At 48.3% G+C, this 20,315-nt stretch overlaps 1 protein-coding gene across 5 annotated transcripts in view; it reads left to right on the top strand.

The window, feature by feature from the left end:
- Positions 1-20,315, top strand: part of EMID1 (EMI domain containing 1) — a 53,721-nt gene that overhangs the window by 29,606 nt on the left and 3,800 nt on the right. Inside the window, exons 14-16 of one of the 5 annotated variants that reach the window (XM_009217034.2) lie at positions 7,595-7,639; positions 18,692-18,776; positions 19,752-19,842. In XM_009217034.2, coding sequence (XP_009215298.2) covers positions 7,595-7,639; positions 18,692-18,776; positions 19,752-19,759 — 138 coding nt within the window. In that variant the 3' untranslated portion in view covers positions 19,760-19,842. Of the gene's footprint in view, positions 1-7,594; positions 7,640-18,691; positions 18,777-19,751; positions 19,843-20,315 lie in introns of those variants that run through there. The other 4 variants (XM_009217031.2, XM_009217032.2, XM_009217033.2 and 1 more) reach the window with 4 other exon arrangements.

The following is a 20,315-nucleotide window of genomic DNA, read 5'->3' as shown; positions in this document are numbered from 1 at the left end:
ATTAAAGCTATTCTTGCTTTCTTTTGATTAGAGTTAGCATGCTATATCTTTCTCCATCCCTTTCCTTTTTTTTTTTTTTTTTCTTTTTTGATACAGGGTCTTTCTCTGTCACCTAGGTTGGAGTGCAGTGGTGCAATCATCACTCACTGTAGCCTCAACTTCCCTGGCTCAGGCAATCCTCACACCTCAGCCTCCTGAGTAGCTGGGACCACAGGCATGTACCACCATGCCCAGTTAACTTCCATTCCTTTACATTTAACCTGTTTTGTGGTTATATTTAAAGTCAGTTTCTTGTAGACAACATATAGTTGGGTCTTGTTTTTTGGTCCATTCTAACAATCCTCATCTTTTAATTGCTGTATTTAGGCCATTAACATTTAAAGTGATTATTGAGGCCCAGCATAGTGGCCCACACTTGTAATTCCAGCACTTCAGGAGGCAAGGCAGGAGGATCACTTGAAATCAGGAGTTTGAGACCAGAGTGGGCAATAAAATGAGACCCTGTTTCTATAAAACAAATTTTAAAACTGGCTGGATGTGGTAGTGTGCATCTGTAGATTCAGCTACCTGAGAGGCTGAGCTGGGAGGATTGCTTGAGCCCAGGAGTTGAAGGTGACAGTTATCATTGCTTTACTGCATTTCAGCCTGAATGACAGAACCAGACCTTGCCTCTAAAAAATAACTAAATAGTCTGTGCATACTGGCTCACATCTGTAATCCCAGCACTTTGGGAGGCGGAGGCAGGTGGATCACCTGAGGTCAGGAATCCGAGACCAGCCTAGCCAACATGATGAAACCCCGTCTCTGCTAAAAACACAAAAATTAGCCAGGTATGGTGGTGCACTCCTGTAATCCCAGCTACTCAGGAGGCTGAGACGGGAAAATCGCTTGAACCTGGGAGATGGAGGTTGCAGTGAGCCGAGATCCCGCCACTGCACTCCAGCCTGAGCGACAGAGTGAGGCTCCATCTCAAAAAAATAAATCAATCAGTAAAATAAAAAATAACTAAATAAATGAAGTGATTGTTTATATAGTTGGGTTAATAGCTATCGTATTACTATTTGCTTTTATCTTTTTTATTTTTTGAGGCAGAGTCTTGCTCTGTCACCCAGGCTGGAGTCCAGTGGCTTGATCTCGGCTCACTGCAAACTCTGCCTCCCGGGTTCAAGCAATTCTTCTGCGTCAGCCTCCTGAATAGCTGGGACTACAAGTGCCTGCCACTACACCCGGCTAATTTTTGTGTTTTTAGTAGAGATGGGGTTTCACCGTCTTGACCAGACTGGTGTTTAACTCCTAACCTTGTGATCCACCAGCCTTGGCGTCCCAAAGTGCTGGAATTACAGGTGTGAGCCACCATGCCCGGCTACTATTTTCTATTTGTTGTCCTTGTTCTTTGTTCCTATTTTTGTCTGCCACACTTTTTTTTTCTTTTTTTTTTTTTCTTTTTTCTTTTTTTTTTTTTTGGCTTTATTTATTTATTTATTTTCTTTTGAGATGGAGTCTTGCTGTCTCACCCAGGCTGTAGTGCAGTGGTACAATCTCTGCTACTGCAACCTCTGCCCCCCGGGTTCAAGCAATTGTCTTGCCTCAGCCTCCCGAATAGCTGGGACTACAGGCACCTGCCACCCTGCCTGGCTAATTTTTGTATTTTTATTAGAGACAGGGTTTCACCATGTTGGCCAGACTGGTCTTGAACTCCCGACCTCAGGTGATCCACCCAGCTCAGCCTCCCAGAGTGCTGGGGTTACAGGCGTGAGCCACTGTGCCCGGCCTTGCTCCTCCTTTCTTTATGTAAAATCTGAGTTTCTGACATATAATTTTTGTCCTCTCTGAAGAACTCCTTTTATTTTTTCCCAGTTGGCTTTATTTGTGATTCTAGAATTGGGCAACACTTCATTCCATAAAATAAAATAAGCACTCTGCTGAAGAACTTCTTTTAATGTTTCCTACAAGGCAGATCTAGTGACAAAAATTCCCTCAGTTTTTGTTTGTCTGAGAGTCTTCATTTCCCTTTCATTTATGAAGAATAATTCTTCAGGGTAAAGATTTCTAGGTTGATGTGTTTTTGTCCTCTCAATGCTTTGTGTATTACTCTCCACTCTCTTGCTTGCATGGTTTCTGCACAGTTGGATGTAATTCTTATTGTTGCTTCTCTGCAAGAAAGATATTTTTTCCTTCTGTTTTCTCTTCAGTATTTTTTATCTTTGATTCTCTGAAGTTTTTTAAAAAACTATTATTGTTATTGAGACAGGGTCTCACTCTGTCACCCAGCCTTCTGAGTTCAAGGGATCCTTCTGCCTCCACCTCTCGAGTAGCTGGGACTACTGGCACGTGCCACACCTGGCTAATTTTTTTTTTTTTTTTTTTTGAGACAAAGTCTCACTCTTGTCCCCCAGGCTGGAGTGCAATGGTGTGATCTTGGCTCACTGCAACCTCCGCTTCCTGGGTTCAAGCAATTCTCCTGCCTCAGCCTCCCAAGTAGCTGGGATTACAGGCACCTGCCACCACGCCCGGCTAATTTTTTGTATTTTTAGTAGAGAGAGCATTTCACCATGTTAGCCAGCCTGGTCTCAAACTCCTGACCTCAGGTGATCCACCTGCCTCAGCCTCCCAAAGTGCTGGGATTACAGGCATGAGCCACCACACCCGACCATTTTTTTTTTTTTTAATTTTAGAAGCAAGGTCTCACTGTGTTGCCCAGGCTGGTCTTTCTGGCCTCTAGTGATCCTCTTGCCTTGGTCTCCCAAAGTGCTGGGATTACAGGTGTGAGCCACTGCACCCAGCCTGATTTTCTGAAGTTTGGATATGATATGCGTATGTGTCATTTTGTGGCATTTATCCTATATGGTGTTCCTTAATCTTCCTAGATCTGTGGTTTTGGTGTCTGACATTTTTTGGGGGGAGAATTCTGTCATTATTACTTTAAATATTGCTTGTGTTTCTTTCTCTTTTCTCCTTCTGGCATTCCATTATGCATATTTACATCTTTTGTAGTTGTCTCACAGTTCTTGGATATTCTGTTCTATTATTTCAGCCTTTTTTCTCTTTGCATTTCAGTTTTGAAAGTTTCCATTGTCATATCATCAGGCTTAGAGATTCTTTCCTCAGCCATGTCCAGTCCACTAATAAGCCCATCAAAGGCATTCTTTATTTCTGTTACAGTGCTTTTTATCTCTACCACTTATTTTTAATTATTTCTTAGAATATCTTTTTTTTTCTTTTTCTTTTTCTTTTTTTTAATGTAGAGGCAGGGTTTTACCATGTTACCCAGGCTGGTCTCAAACTCCTGAGTTTAAGCAGTCTACCCACCTCAGCCTCCCAAAGTGTTGGGATTACAGGCATGAGCCACCACACCCAGGCCTTTCTTAGAATTTCCATCTTTCTGCTTATACTCCATCTCTTCTTGTAGGTTGTCTACTTTTTCCATTAATTCCCTTAGCATGTTAATCGTAGATTTTTAAAATTCCTGGCCTGATAATCTGAACATTTCTGCCATATCTGATGCTGGTTCTGATGTTTGTTGAATCTCTTCAAACTGTGTTTTTGCCTTTTAGTGTGCCTTGTAATTTTTCACTGGAAGGTAGACATAATGTACTGTTCAAAAGAACTGCAGTAGATAGGCCTTTAGTAATGTAGTGAGAAGGTATGGGGGAAGGGAAGTGTTCTGGAGTCCTATGATTAGATCTCAGTCTTTTTTTTTTTTTTTGAGACAGAGTCTCACTCTGTCTCCCAGGCACTGGAGTGCAGTGGCTCAATCTTGGCTCACTGCAACCTCCGCCTCCTGGGTTCAAGTGATTCTCATGCATCAACCTCCCAGGCAGCTGGGACTACAGGTGCCCACCACCACACCCAGCTAATTTTTTTGTATATTAGTAGAGTTGAGGTTTCACCATGTTGGCCAGGCTGGTCTTGAACTCCTGAGCTCAGGCAGTCCACCCACCTTGGCCTCCCAAGGTGCTAGGACCGTAGGTATGAGCCACTGTGCCCAGCCTAGATCTCAGTCTTTAGATGAGCTTGTGCCCTTGGACTGTGAACTTCACCAGTGTGTCTCAGTTGTTGTTTTGTTTTGTTTTGTTTTTGTTTGGGGGTTGTTTTTCCTCTTAGGTGGGACAGGTTGTCTAGAGGGGGTTAGAGTTGGATATTTCCCTTCCTTCACATGGAAACTAGAGGGAGCTGGAAGTGGGCATTTCACCTCCTCCAGGGTGGTTAGTGTTGGGAGGAAAGCTGAGTTTTCGGAGAGAAGCTGAGGCGGGGCTTGCATGTCTGACATAACATAAAAGAGCCTTGGAACATGTCTGGGGTCCAGGGTCAAGAACCCCTTGTGGCCTTTGGAACACCAAACTCCGTGCTAAAGGGTGGAAAGCTACCTGCCGCACCATAGTCTAAGCCCAGGGCATAAAACCCCTCGTGGCCTCTGGAATGTGTCTAGACTTGCTGGCTTCTTGCTTCTAGCACTCCCATTACCTGAAGTAGCAGAACATGTTCCATATGCTTCAAAGAAAATGCTAAACTGTCACAGCTGTAAATCATGTGCTTGATGCATTGCTTTCTCTCAACCCCTGCATCCTCACCACCTGTTTCTTTGTTTGATCACCAATAAATAGCGTGGGCTCCCAGAGCTCAGGGCCTTCACAGCCTCCATACTTGTGTTGGCCCCCTGGACCCACTTTCTCTCTCAAACTGTCTTCCCATTCCTTTGACTCTGCAGGACTTTATTGCCCCCATGAGCTGGTGTTGGGTCTGATCATCCCAACAGGTTAGAATCTGGTAAAGTAGTTTCTCCTAAGGTAGGCTTTGTTCAGAAGAGAATGCTTTGGTCTATTTCAAAATGGTGCCTCATCTCCTCCCCCTGCTGGAAGGACAAGGCATTCTTCTCTGATATTCACTGTGAGGGCCTTGTAGAGCTCCTTGAGGTAAAACTCACCAAAGGAGGGATGTGGGCCTACGACTGGGTCCCCCTGGAGTTTTTAACCCTAAGACCTGTCTACACGGAGCCTCTAGAAGTTCATCAATTACATTTTAGGTTTTCTTCTCCTGGCCCTGGTTCCTCTGGAGGTTTGTGCTTGTGGGTTTCTGCTTTAGTAAGCTGTGATAGTCTGGATTTGCCTCTCCAGCTTTGGGGGCAGTGGTTTGCCTGTGGCCTCATTTCTCCAACAGATCTAAGAAGAGCCGTTGATTTTTCAGTTTTTTCAACTTTCTACTTGTTATTAAGATGGAATGACAACTTCGAAGGTCTTTCTTTTTTTGAGATGACTCTCGCCCTTGTCCCCCAGGCTGGAGTGCAATGGTACGATCTTGGCTCACTGCAACCCCTGCCTCCCGGGTTCAAGCGATTCTCCTGCCTCAGCCTCCAGAGGAGCTGGGATTACAGGCGCCTGCCACCACGCCTGGCTAATTTTCATATTTTTAGTAGAGACGGGATTTCACCATATTGGTCAGGCTGGTCTCAAACTCCTGACCTCAGACGATCCACTTGCCTCGGCCTCCCAAAGTGCTAGGATTACAGGCGTGAGCCACTGCACCCGACCAACAACTTCTAAGCTCTTTACATGCCACGTTGGAACCCAGAAGTCTGTTTTGTTTTGTTTTTAAATCAAATTTGGAAAAAAAAAAAAAAGGTCAACATTTCCTCAAACATTTTTTTCCGTTTCTGCCCTCCAGTCTGTCCTTCTGGAACGCCACTGATTTTCTCCCAGGAGTCACTGAAGTTCTGTTCGTTTTCAAAAAAATCTTTGTCTCTCTGTGCTTTATATTTCTTTATTTTACTTTTTTGAGATAGGGTCTTGCTCTGTCACCCAGGCTGGAGTGCAATGGCGTGATCACAGCTCACTGCAGTCTTGAGCTCCTAGGCTCAAGCAATCCTCCCACCTCAGCCTCCTGAGTAGCTGGGACTACAGGTGCCCACCACCACACCTGGCTTGGTTTTTTGTTTGGTTTTTGTTTTTTCATTTTAAAGTAGAGATGGGTCTTGTTATGTTGCTCAGGTTGGCCCCAAAGTCCTGGTCTCAAGCTGTCCTCCCACCTTGGCCTCCCAAAGTGCTAGGACTACAGGCTGTCTTTGTACTTTAGTTTAAATTATTCCATTGGCCTACGTACAAGTTGATTGTTTACTTCTTCTGTTGCGTCCAATCTGATATTAATTTCATCTGATAATTTTTTATTTCCAGTATTATCATTTTCACTTCCAGGATTTCCATTTGATTCTTTTTTACAATGTATATATCTCTCCTAAAATTCTCCATCTTATCACCCATGATATCAATTTCAGTAGATTATTTAACATATTAATCAGGCCGGGCGCGGTGGCTCAAGCCTGTAATCCCAGCACTTTGGGAGGCCGAGACGGGCGGATCACGAGGTCAGGAGATCGAGACCATCCTGGCTAACACGGTGAAACCCCGTCTCTATTAAATACAAAAAAACTAGCCGGGCGAGGTGGCGGGCGCCTGTAGTCCCAGCTACTTGGGAGGCTGAGGCAGGAGAATGGCGTGAACCCGGGAGGCGGAGCTTGCAGTGAGCTGAGACCCGGCCACAGCACTCCAGCCTGGGCGACAGAGCGAGACTCCGTCTCAAAAAAAAAAAAAAAAAACATATTAATCATAGATATTTTAAACTCCTTTGCTAATTCTAACATCTAGGTTGGCTGTGGATCTATTTCTGTTGGCTGATTTTTCTCTTCAATATGCGTCACATTTTCCTGTGTCTTCATGTCTAGTAATTTTTTGTTTCACACTGGACAAAGGAGGTAATATGTTGAAAAGACTTTAAATTCTGTTAGCATCTCCTGAAGAGTGTTGGGTTTTATTCTAGAACAGTTAAATTATTGATGGGTCATCTTGCTCTTTTAGAGGCTAACTTGTAGGCTTTATCAGAGAGAATCTCTGGTTTTGCTCTTAGTCCTAGGAAAAATCCCTTAATCCTGAGATAGAGTCTTTATTCCTAAGCCATGGCGGTTCTGGAGTTTCACTGGAAAGCTTTAGGTGTTCACAAGCACCTCTAACTTGGTTGGACTTGAACTCAAAACTCTGTCTCCTACATGGTGGGCAATTTTTGGCAATTTTAGTCCGTTCTACCAATCTGTTGGTTCTCCCCCACTGGGCTCCTTAGAGTGTTGTCCTGTGATAGGGCAATCCAGGGACCATCCAAGTGTTAGAAAGGAACATTTACACAGATTTAGTTCCCGCACTTGTGGCTCCCTGCTTCCCAGTATTTCTCATCAATTGCTTGCTTCTCTGGCAACCTCAACCTCTGACTCCTCAGGCCAATAAAACTGAAACTTTCTGCTTAAGCTCTGTTTTGCCAGGCTGATAGGGCTGGGGTGCACCCTCTAAGGAAAAGGTGTAAGTATATGGATTTTACCCAGTGCTATTCCCTTATTTTAAGGGTTGAATATTCTCCAGTTTCTGGCTGCTTTTTATTACTTTCTGTTGCCTTCAAGAAGTTCGTTTTTGCTTTGTATCCAATACAAGCTACTTTCTGTCTGTTTCTCTAAGTTTTTCTCCCTCTCCCCTCTCTTTTTCCTCCCTCTTTTTTTTCCCCTCCCTTTCTGTCTCCTTCCCTTCCTCACTGCTGCTATCTCTTTCTCCCCTTGTAGGGGGAACCTGGCCCCAAGGGAGACCCTGGTGAGAAGAGCCACTGGGTAAGCTCTGGTCTGGCATTGGCCTCTTCCTGCCTTCTCAGCCCTAGGTGCTCAAGAGAGTATTCCCTTCCCAGGAGGCCCTGGGAGTGGGAGCACACCATCCACATCCCTACTACAGCCTGGTCTCCCAGGCAGAAGCCTTGGCAATTCTCAGCCTCAACTCCCTCCCCTATCTTGTTGCTCCCAACCGGGCAGGGCCAGCCCTATCAGCAGACCCCATGCCTTCTGTCTCAGTCTCTGTCCCTGTCTCCACCTTCCCTCTGTGGTCTTTCCAGGCCAGGGTGGCTCTGCCTGTTCCTCCTGGGTGGATTGGGCTGACCCAGGCTAGACTGCATCCCCTGCCTCCATAGCCCCTTCCCAGCAATGGCTTGGCTTGCTCCCTTGTCTGCAGAACAAAGGGAAGAACGAAGACAATATCTACACAGGAGCATGGGATAGGGGACCTAGGAAAGGGGCCTAGAAATGACGAGGTACATAGGAGCCACGTGGTAAAAGGGATGGGGAACTAGATACCACCATACACATTGGAAATGCACAAAGCCTGTGAAGAGACTCCTCGAAACTGCTATGTACACGTTTAACGTGGTTAATGAGGCCAGGTGACCTAGACTTCTCTATACTTAAAGGACCTATAGTTTACACAAGGTCCTAGACACCATCACATACATAGGAGACCCATGATGGATGAGAAGACAAGCCTAGAAACTCTCACATATACAGGAGACAGAGTAAATGAGAAGGGGGACAAGAAGGGGAAACTAGAAACCACATACCCCAAAATCTCATGATTAATGTGGGGTCCTAGAAACCTTCACAATCGTCCGGGGTGCGGTGGCTCATGCCTGTAATCCCAGTACTCTGGGAGGCCGAGGCAGGTGGATCACTTGAGGTCAGGAGTTCGAGACCAGCCTGGCCAATGTGGCAAAACCCCCATCTCTAAAATACAAAAAAAATATACAAAAATACAAAATACAAAATCAGCCTAAAAGTTTTGGGCTAAAAATACAAAAATTAGCTGGACGTGGTGGTGAGCACCTGTTGTAGTCCTAGCTATTCAGGAGGCTGAGGCAGGGGAATCACTTGAACCCAGAAGGCAGAGGTTGCAGTGAGCTGAGATCGTGCCACTGCACTCTGGCCTGGGCGACAGAGAGAGACTCTGTCTCAAAAAAAAAAAGAAAAGAGGCCGGGCGCGGGGAAAAGAAAGTAGAAACCTTCACAATCATTGGAGATCATTGCAGGGAAGGGATTTTCGGGTCAGGACCTAGAAATCTACTCACCCAAGAGAAGTGGGAGAAAGATGAGGACCCTAAAACACACCGTACCCAAAAGCCCCATGACACGGGCATCTGGAAGCCATCACTGACAGGGGAGACATCTGGAAAATGGACAGAGTGGAGGCAGGCACTCCTTCAGAAGAGAGAGACAACTAGGAAGCTCTTTTTGGGGGGTGGTATTGTGACTCCCCCTCCACATGCAGTCTGGATGGGACACCCTACTTCCTGGCAGTCACAAGTTAGTGAGGATGTGGGTGGCACCCCGTGCCTGCCTTGCCCTCTCAGTTCTTGATTGTGGGGTCAGTGATGGATACAGCCGTGGGAGCCCCCTACCCTGCACGAGTCTTCCCCTGTGCTGCCTATGACTTCTGGGGACCTGCTACCTCTCCAGTTAGCCTCTCCTGGCCCCTGCTGCCCTGAATCTCCTCCTACCCCATGCCCATCCTCCGTAGCTCCAGAGCCTCTTAAAACTGCCAGTATGGGCATGAACTGAGCTGGGGTCAGTTAGACCCATGCGTGCCTGACCCTCTGCCTCCCCTAGGCTACTTGCTGGCCTCTCCCAGAGGCCGTTGGTCTGGGAACACATTTACCACCCAGCCCAGGAGGGATGGGAGAGATTGGGCAGTCCCTTCCCTTCATGAGAACCCCCGGCAAGATGCCCTGGCCACCCTAGACCAGTCCTTGAACCCAGAACCACCTGTGGGCTCCCCACAAGAGGTAGCAGGGCCCCTGCCCACCCACCTTCCTGCCCCTCTTCTACCTGCATTTCTGCCCCTGCTTGCTGCTTGCCTGGGAGGGGACCTGCTGGGCTAGGGGTTGCATGAGGCTTTGGGGGCTGGGGGAACAGCTCTGTTGGGGACAGGTGGGAATGAGGTTCAGTGCTGGCAAGGTCCCGGAGGGCTCCTATGTACACTTCACCAACCAACTCCCTTAGTGCAGCGTGCAGATGGGCGTTCTGGCTGTGGCCCGGCAGTGACGCCTGGTGGTCATGATTGTGCACTGCAGGAACTGGAATGACTACGCTGGGCCTGCCCACCTGGATCGAAGCTCTTACCCCTTATTCAGACAGGGAAACTGAGGCCCGACTCTGCAGAGAGAATCCTTGGCAGAGCGGGAACTGGAGCCCTGACTTTTAAGCTCCTAGGTCCAGAGAACCAGCTACCATTCCCCAAGCATCTCCTCCATGGGCACCAGACCTGGGGCTGGGCACTGTGGACACAGATGCAATTCAGACACAGTCCCCACCCTCAGGGTGGTCACAGTGAGATGGGGTGAAAAAGACCTATAATCAGCAGCTACAGGACTGTCAACTTTATAAACACTTCACACTTTAGCATCCTCCCGGAGGAGCCAGGTGAAGCCTGAAAGGTGCATTAACCAGGCACGGGGTGTCCAGGCAGAGGCGGGGGTACAACAGGTGCATAGCCCCTGTGGCAAGAGGGAGCCTTGGATATTTGAGGAGCTGAAAATACTTGGAGTGGCATTGTGACAGGCAGAGAGTGGAACAGAGGCCAAAGGTAGGAGGCCACATTCAGGAATTTGGGCTTTGTTCTAGGGCAGTGGGGAGGCATTGAAGGCTCGAGAAGCAGGGGAATGATGTGGTCAGGTTTTTTTTTATTTATTTGCAAAAATCCCCCCAGTTGCCTTGGCGAATGGATGGGAAAAGCAGAAGACAGTAGGTAGGGAGCTGTTGTGGTCATCCTGGTGAGAGTCTGAGCCGGGCAGGGGGTGGGAGCCAGTGAGGACAGACAGCCATCAATGGAGCAAAAAGACACTTGTGTGCTGGTTTGGCTGCAAAAGGGAGTGAGGAGTCAAGGGAGACTTCAAATAGCAAAAGAGAACCAGGAGAAGCAAGCAGGCTGAGTTTTGTCTGTGAACCAACGGGAGGAGTCTGTGTTACAGCCAAGTAGGGGCGTCCAGCAGGCCCAGACACTTAGATCTGAAGTGCAGAGGGCAGGCCAGGCTGGAGGAGACTGGGTTGTCATCAATGCAAACATCAGGCCATCTGTCTGAGGGAGTTCCAAACAATGGATTTTAAAAACACTTATGCCCAGATTTTTCTTTTTATTTTTATGTTTTGAAAAAATACAGACAAGATCTCACTGTGTTTCCCAGGCTGGTCTCAAACTCCTGGCCTCAAGTGATCCTCCTACCTCAGCCTCCCACAGTGTTGGGATTACAGGTGTGAGCCACTGCACCTGGCCTCCCCAGTATTTTTATTTTTATTTTTATTTTTATTTTTTTTCCTTTTTTATTGAGACAGAGTCTCTCTCTATCACCCAGGCTGGAGTGCAACAGCTCGATCTCAGCTCACTGCAGCCTCTGCCTCCTGGGTTCAAGCAATTCTCATGCTTCAGCCACCTGAGTAGTTGGGACTCTGTAGCCACTCCTGGCTAATTTTTGTATTTTTAGTAGAGATGGGGTTGTACCATGTTGGCCAGGCTGGTCTTGAACTCCTGGCCTCATGTGATCCACCCACCTCGGCCTCCCAAAGTGCTGGGATTACAGGTGTGAGCCACTGAACCCAGCCATTTTGCATTTTGATATACAGAAAAGTTGGTACAATGAATGTCATTCTGCCCTTCCTGTAGATGGACCAATTATTGTTACAGCCATGTGCCGCTTAATAATGGGGATATGTTCTGGGAAATATGTCATGAGATGATTTCGTTGTGGCATGAGCATCATACAATATACGTACACAAACCTGGATGGGATAGCCTGCGGCACACCTCATCTGTGTGGTGTAGCCAATTGCTCCCAGGCTACAAACCTAAACAGCATGTTACTATGCTAAATATTACAGGCAACTGCAACACAATCGTAAGTATTTGTGTATCTAAACATAGAAAAGGTATAGTAAAAATACACTATAAAAGGTTTTTGGGGCCGGGCGCGGTGGCTCAAGCCTGTAATCCCAGCACTTTGGAAGGCCGAGACGGGCGGATCACGAGGTCAGGAGATCGAGACCATCCTGGCTAACACGGTGAAACGCCGTCTCTACTAAAAAATACAAAAAACTAGCCGGGCGTGGTGGCAGGCGCCTGTAGTCCCAGCTACTTGGGAGGCTGAGGCAGGAGAATGGCGTAAACCCGGGAGGTGGAGCTTGCTGTGAGCTGAGATCCGGCCACTGCACTCCAGCCTGGGCGACAGAGTGAGACTCCGTCTCCAAAAAAAAAAAAAAAAAAAGGTTTTTGGGTTTTTTTGGGACAGTCTTCCTCTTTCGCCCAGGCTGGAGTGCAGTGGTGTGATTTCAGCTCACTGCAACCTCCATCTCCCAGGTTCAAGCGATTCTCTTGCCTCAGCCTCCTGGGTAGCGGGGATTACAAGCATGAGCCACCACGCCCAGCTAATTTTTTGTATTTTTAGTAGAGATGGGGTTTCACCATGTTGGCTGGCCAGGCTGGTCTCGAACTCCTGACTTCAAGTGATCTGCCCACCTCAGCCTCCCAAAGTGCTGGAATTACAGGCATGAGCCACCGTGCCTGGCCTTTTTTTTATTTTTTATTTTTGACTTTTTAAATGTTTTTGCTAAAACTAAGACACAAACACACACATTAGCCTAGGCCTACACAGGGTCAGGATCATCAATATCACTGTCTCCATGTCCACCTCTTCTCCCACTGGAAGGTCTTCTGGGCAGTAACACACGTGGAGCTGTCATCTCCTGTGATAACAATGCCTTTTCCTGGAATACCTCCTGAAGAACCTGCCTGAGGCTGTTTCACAGTTAACTGTTTTTTAAATAAGTAGAAGGAGTACACTCTACAATAACAATTTAAAGTATAGCATATGGCCAGGTGCAGTGGCTCACACCTATAATCCCAGCACTTTGGGAGGCCAAGGCAGGAGGATCACTTGAGCCCAGGAGTTCCAGACCAACCTAGGCAATGTAGTGAGACCTTGTCTGTACAAATAAAAAAATTAGCTGAGTGTGATGGCACGTGCCTGTGGTCTCAGGTACTTGGGAGGCTAAGGTGGGAGGATCGCTGGAGCCGGGGAGGTTGAGGCTGCAGTAAGATGAGATCACGCCACTGCACTCCAGCCTGGGCGACACAGCAAGACTCTGAAAAATAAATAAGTAAATAGGTAAAATATAGTAAATATTAGGCAATGGGAATTTTTCGGCTCCATTATAATCTTATGAGACCACCATGGAGATATGCGATCCATCACTGACTGAAACATCATTACGTGACATATGACTGTATTGAGCCACAATTGTTCTGTCATTCTCTCTTATATATTTATAGATCTTTTTTTCAAATTCATTTAAAAGTAAGCTGCAAAACCCAGCCACGTTTCCCCTAACATTGCAGTGTGCACCGTGAATGAACATCAACATTCTCCCACATAACCACAATACCATCGTCATACTTAAGAAAGCTAACATTGATTTAGCAAAATGATGCCATTTAATATGTGACTTACCTGTAAATTTTACCACTTGTCCCCGGATGCCTTTTTTTTTTTTTTTTTTTTTTTTGAGATGGAGTCTCTGTCACCCAGACTGGAGCACCAGGATGGAGTCTCTGTCACCCAGACTGGAGTGCAGTGGCATGATCTCAGCTCACTACAACCTCCGCCTCGCAGGTTCAAGCCATTTTCCTACCTCCAACTCCTGAGTAACTGGGATTACAGGCGTGTGCCACCATGCCCGGCTAATTTTAGTATTTTTAGTAAAGACAGGGTTTCCCCATGTTGGCCAGGCTGATCTCGAACTCCTAACCTTAGGTGATCCACCCATCTCAGCCTCCCAAAGTGCTGGGATTACAGGCGTAAACCACCATGCCTGACCCCCAAAATACCTTTATTTATTTACTTACTTACTTATTTATTTATTTATGACACTGAGTTTCACTCTTGTCGCCCAGGCTGGAGTGCAATGGCACAATCTCTGCTCTCTGCAACCTCTGACTCCTGGGTTCAAGCGATTCTTCTGTCTCAGCCTCCCATGTAGCTGGGATTGCAGGTACCTGCCACCATGCCCGGCTAATGTTTGTATTTTTAGTAGAGACGATGTTTCACCATGTTGGCCAGGCTGATCTCAAACTCCTGATCTCAGGTGATCTGCCCGCCTCAGCCTCCCAAAGTGCTGGGATTACAGGTGTGAGCCACCACACCTGGCCCCCAAAATGCCTTTTAAAGCTCTTTTTTTTTCAAAGTCCAAGATCTGGCTGGGCAAGGTGGCTCATGCCTATAATCCCAGCACTTTGGAAAGCCAAGGTAGGAGGCTCTTTTGAGCCCAAGAGTTTGAGACCAGCTTGGGCAACATAGGGAGACACCTGTCTCTACAAAAAAAAAAAATTTTTTTTTCCAATTAGCTGGGTGTGGTGGCACACACCTGTAGTCCCAGCTACTTGGGAGACTGAGACAGGAGGATCATCCGAGTCCTGAAAGTTAAGGCTACAGTGAGCCATGATCACACCACTGCACTCCAGCCTGGGCAACAGAGCAAGACCTTGTCTCAATCAATCAGTCAAGTCTAAAATCTAATCAAGGTTTTCACACATTGCGTTTGGTTGCCACATTTCTAGTCTCTTTTGAAACAGGCCTCCTGCCTTTTTCATCTTCTCTTGACTTTGTCTTTGTGTGAATGTCCCACAATTTAAATTTGTCTGATTGTTTCTTCATGATGAGATGCAGGCTAAATACTCTTGGCAGGGGCACTTGTGGTGCCTTTTATTGTACCTCGTTAGGAGGCTCATGTCAGCTTGTCCCATTGTCCATGCCGGGAATGGCTTAATGGAATATTTTTTTCATCTTTTTTTTTTTCCTTTGAGATAGGGTCTTGCTCTGTTGCCCAGGCTGGAGTGCAATGGCATGATCTCTGCTCACCGCAACCTCTGCCTCCTGGGTTCAAGCAATTCTCCTGCGTCAGCCTCCTGAGTAGCTGGGATTACAGGCATGTGCCACCACACCCAGCTAATTTTTGCGTGTGTGTATATATGTATACACATATATATACGTATATATACACATACATATATACGTGTGTGTGTGTGTGTGTGTATATATATATATATATATATATTTTTTTTTTTTTTTAGTAGAGACAGGGTTTTTCCACGTTGGCCAAGCTGGTCTTGAACTCCTGACCTCAGGTGATCTATCCGCCTCGGCCTCCCAAAGTGCTGGGATTACAGGCGTGAGCCACCGTGCTCAGCCTGGAATTTTTTAAGATCATCTTTTTTTATTTTTTATTTTTTGAGATAGGGTCTTGCTGTGTTGCCCAGGCTGGAGTACAGTGGCGTGATCATGGCTCACTGCAGCCTCCACCTCAGGGGCCCAAGCCACCCTCCCACCTCAGCCTCCCAAAGTACTGGAATTACAAGTACACACCACCACGCCTGGCTAATTTTTTAATTTTTTCTTTTTTTAAGACAGGGTTTCTGTCGCCCTGGCCAGAGTGCAGTGGTACGATCTCGGCCCAATGCAGCCTCAGCCTCCTGGGCATCAATCCTCCCACCTCAGCCTCTCAAGTAGCCGGGACTACAGGCACACACCACCATGCCTGGCTAATTTTTGTATTTTTAGTAGAGATGGGATTTCGCCATGTTGGCTAGGCTGGTCTGTAACTCCTGAGCTCAAGCAGTCCACCCACCTCAGCCTCCCAGAGTGCTGGGATTACAGACATGAGCCACTGTATTGGGCCTTTTTTTTTTTTTTTTTTGAGATGGGGTCTCACTATGTTGCCCTGGCTGGGCTCAAGTGATCCTCCCACCTTGGCTTCTTTTGTTTTTTTTTTTTTTTTTTTTTGAGACGGAGTCTCGCTCTGTCGCCCAGGCTGGATTGCAGTGGCCCGATCTCGGCTCACTGCAAGCTCTGCCTCCCGGGTTCACGCCATTCTCCTGCCTCAGCCTCCCGAGTAGCTGGGACTACAGGCGCCCGCCACCACGCCCGGCTAGTTTTTTGTATCTTTTAGTAGAGACGGGGTTTCATCGTGTTAGCCAGGATGGTCTCGATTGCCTGACCTCGTGATCCGCCCGTCTCGGCCTCCCAAAGTGCTGGGATTACAGGCTTGAGCCACCGCGCCCGACCAGGCTTCTTAAAGTGTCAGAATTAAGGTGTGAGCCACCATGCCAGGCCCCCCAGCTTTTTTTGAGACATGATCTTGCTCTGTCACCTATCCTGGAGTGCAGTGGCACAATCATAGCTCACTGTAGCCTCAAACTCTTGTGCTCAAGTGAACCTCCCACCTCAGCCTCCACAGTAGCTAGAAGTACAGGTGTGCGCCACCACACCCAACTAATATTTTTTCTTTCTTTCTTTTTTTTTTTTTTTTTTTTTTGAGATGGATACTCCCTCCGTCACCCAGGCTGGAGTACAGTGGTGTGATCTCAGCTCACTGCAACCTCTGCCTCCTGGGTTCAAGTGATTCTCCTGCCTCAGCCTCCCAAGTAGCTGGGACTATAGGTGCACGCCACCATGCTCAGCTAATTTTTGTATTTTTAGTGGAGATGGGGTTTCACCATGTTGGCCAGGCTGCACTAGAGCTCCTGACCTCAAGTGATACAACCACCTTGGCCTCCCAAAGTGTCACTAGGTGCTGGGATTACATGACAGCCACCGTGCCCACCCAAATTTTTTAATTTTTTGTAGATATGGGGTCTTGCTATGTTCCCCAGACTGGTCTCAAACTCTTAGCCTTGAGTGATCCTGCCACTTTGGTCTCCCAAAGCACTGAAATTACACGTGTAAGCCACTGTGCCCAGTGAAGGTCACTCATTTTTAGATCCTGCCCCTGCAATACTCAAAGGGGGATTACTTTGGCATGCAGCCCGTGGTGACCCTGGGACCCCCAGGCTGAAATGGCCATTCAGCAGCCTGAGGGTCGCCCAATCCATGTGATGTGGACAGGACAGCTGGATCACAAGGGTCGGCCCCAGCGAGCAGGCTCATGATGGACATATTGAGAGACTTCTCAGTTGTTTAGATGGTTTTGTGAGAAGCAACAACCTTAAAGGGTTGGCTTGTAATTATACAGTTATACATATTGTCCATCCCTTCACTTATCTGTACTGAGTAAAGGACACCAAGAGAGATTTCCAGATGTCATGAGGGCTGGGATAGTTCTATTAGTCATCCTGGCATGCTGCTGGAATTGAGAGATCTACATTCTGGAAATAGCTTTGTTTCTGGACTAGGAAAGAGGAAGGAATGAGGGAGTATGGAGTGTTGGCAAGACTGTGGACCGTATGCTGGGGAAGGAAAGGATGCAGATGGGGAGGAAGAGATGAGGTCTCTGGCATGAGCCCTGGGTAGCAGCTGGCACCACTTGGGGAGTGGGGAGCCCCAGAGCTGATGGCCTTGGAGGAGGGGCTTTGTGAGCCCAGTGCCAGGGTTCTGGGAGCCAGAGACAGGGAGAAGCAGACCTGTACTGCTAAGAGGAGAGGGCTGGGCTGAGGGCGACGCATCAGGATGTGCCAGAATGTGGACCTGGCATAGTCTAAGCCCTGGGAGAGGTGAGCACTGTTTTCCAGGCAGGGAGTTCAAAGCGTGAATTGCTGGGGAAGAGGCAGAGGCCTGAGCCTCAGGTTTGTCAGCATTTAAGCGCAAGTTCTCCAAAAGCAATGTAACTCAAACGTTGTCTAATTTTATTGACACACTGATGGTCCCCAACTTATGATGGTTCAAATTACAATTTTTCAACTTTACAGTTGTGCAAAAGCAATATAGGCTTTCAGTATATTCCTCATTACTTCCAAATAAGCCCATCGTAAGTTGAAAATATTGTATGTCAAAATGCACTTTTTTGGCCAGGGATGGTGGCTTACGCCTGTAATCCCAACACTTTGGGAAGCTGAGATAGAAGGATCACTTGAGGCCAGGAAATCGAGACCAGCCTGGGCAACGTAGCAAGACCCTTGTCTCTTAAAAAAAAATCTTATTGGCTGGGCACAGTGGCTCATGCCTGTAATCCCAGCACTTTGGGAGGCCATGGCGGGCGGATCACCTGAGGCCGAGTTCCAGACCAGCCTGACCGACATGGAGAAACCCTGTCTCTACTGAAAATACAAATTTAGCCGGGCGTGGTAGGGCATGAGCTACTCTGGAGGCTGAGGCAGGCGAATCGCTTGAACCTGGGAGGTGGAGGTTGTGGTGAGCCGAGATCATGCCATTTCTCTCCAGCCTGGGCAACAAGAGCGAAACTCCGTCTCAAAGATGCGGTTTTGACTTGCGATATTTTCAACTTACACTGGGTTTATCTGGATGAAATGCCATTGCAAGTCAAGGAACATCCATATATTCACTTGGGCATAAGTGAAAATACTGGTAACTAGCCTGAGCTCACTGATCAGAGTAATTAGGGTGAGGCTAATGTAGTGATTTACAGCAAAAAGAATGTGAAGTAAATAAACATATAGGTGACCAGGGAATATAGTCATGCAGGTGTTGGGAGAGCAACTGGTGCTGAGTGACAGACATTAGAAGACAGGAGGACTCCCAGCAGCCTCTGGGGTGGCCGTTCTGCCCCTGAAGATTGGCTCGCCCCACCTTCAGCGCAGCAGGATTTGCGGCAGTGTAGGAGAGCAGCCAGCTGGGATCCAACGGGACCTTCTGGGAGGTCCCGCAGGGGTTGCTTCCTTCCGCCTGCCTTGTTGTCCCCCTCCTGTCCTCAACCGGTCTTGTTCTGGCTGTCCATGGACCCTGGGCTGTGGCAGGTAGTGTGGGGGCTGCAGGTGCATGTCCTGGGTGGGGCATGGGCCACTGACGGGCTTTGCGGGGTCCCCTCCCCTGCCCCCTTCACGGCTGCATCTGTCTCTTTCCTCCACAGGGGGAGGGGTTGCACCAACTACGCGAGGCTTTGAAGATTTTAGCTGAGAGGGTTTTAATCTTGGAAACAATGATTGGGCTCTATGGTGAGTAGAGACAGACAGATGGACAGACGGTCCAGCCCCTGCCTGCCAGCCTTCCCCAAGCCCTTCTGGGGTGGAACTGGCCTGAGCCCAGTCATGAGACTGGAGAAGGTGCCTGTCCCAGGCAAGCATGGACCTGAGAGACCACAACCACCCATCCCTCAATGACTGGTTCCCTCCTCCATGGGTGCAGGGGTACCCTGGAAACCCAGGCCCTACTGCTGTGGTCAGACCTGGGCCTCTAGGCATTATGGGTAATGTGGTTTCTAAGCCTGCAGGGAACCAGAGATAACAGATTTCAAGTTTGGAAGAAATTATGGGCAATGGAACCAAACTCCAGTCTAGCAGTGGGATTGTGGGTAACAGAGCCAGACTCCTGCAGTGCAAGGGATCATGGGTAACCAAATCACAGCTCAGGGCAACAGGAGGATTACAGGTAATGGATCCAGACTCTAGTCAGCCTTCAGCTCTAGAGAAATCATGGGTAACAGAGTCAGGCCCGCAGGGCAATAGGTCGTGGAGCAAGACTCCAGAAGGGCAGGGGACTGTGGGTGGCAGAGCCAGGCTCAGGCCCCAGGGGACTCTGGGTAATGCACTACCTACCAGTTCTGACCTTCCTCTCCCATAATCCCCCAGAGGCTCTCACAAGGCAGACCCTCCTGGCCTCAGGTGTCCCCTTTGCAGTTTTCCCCTTGGTCCTCCTAATGTGTTCTATTGGTCCCTTTAGGGGACTAAGAGAGCCAGGCTCTCACCCCAAGCATTCACCTAGAAACTCCCCACCCATGTGGTTACTTGAGGATCCAGGCCAGCCCTGTCCCCACCATAGGAGGGGAGACTGAAGTCTCAGTACTGAGACTCACTCCCAGGCTCCTGCCCTGATGGCAGCTGGCAGTGCCCTCCCACCCTCCCGGCTTGGCTTCCCAGCCCAGCCCTCAGAGGCCAGACTCGCACCGTCTGCTCTTCTCCATCTTCCATCAGGCTCCTAGCTTACAGAGCTTCCTGCAGCAGCAGGCTCAGCTGGAGCTCCTGGCCAGACGGGTCACCCTGCTGGAAGCCATCATCTGGCCAGGTAATGGCAGGGCGGGCAGGCAGGGGCAGCCTCTTCCAGGAAGGGCCTGGGCATGCAGAAGGTGCCTTCCAATGCTCGGCCCAGGCCCGCGGACACTCATTCTTCATCCAGCCAGCCAGCCAGCAGATGGTGCCTGGCAGAGAGAAGGCTCTGGTCACTCGAGTGAATGAATACCTGCTCTGTGCCAGGCACCTTATTGGGACAGGCTCCACAAGATAAGACAGACATAGTCCTGCCCTCGAGGAGTGTAGGGTGCTGGGGGCGCTCAGGAGAACCCTGACACTGGTAGAGAAACCCAAGGTGAGGTACACTGCAGGGAAGGGAGTACAGGCAGCCATGGGAATACAGAAGTGCCTCTGACCTGGCCCAGAGGAGGTTGGAGGGGGTTGAGGGAGGTCTTCCTGGAGGGTGATATCTAAGTGGAGACCTGAAGGGCAAGGATCTGCGGAGAGTGAACAGGCAGAGAAACAGCA

The sequence above is a fragment of the Papio anubis genome, chromosome 16 (assembly GCF_008728515.1).
Source record: "Papio anubis isolate 15944 chromosome 16, Panubis1.0, whole genome shotgun sequence".
Taxonomy (NCBI): Eukaryota; Metazoa; Chordata; class Mammalia; order Primates; family Cercopithecidae; genus Papio; species Papio anubis.
This window is presented reverse-complemented; position numbering and strand designations above follow the sequence as displayed.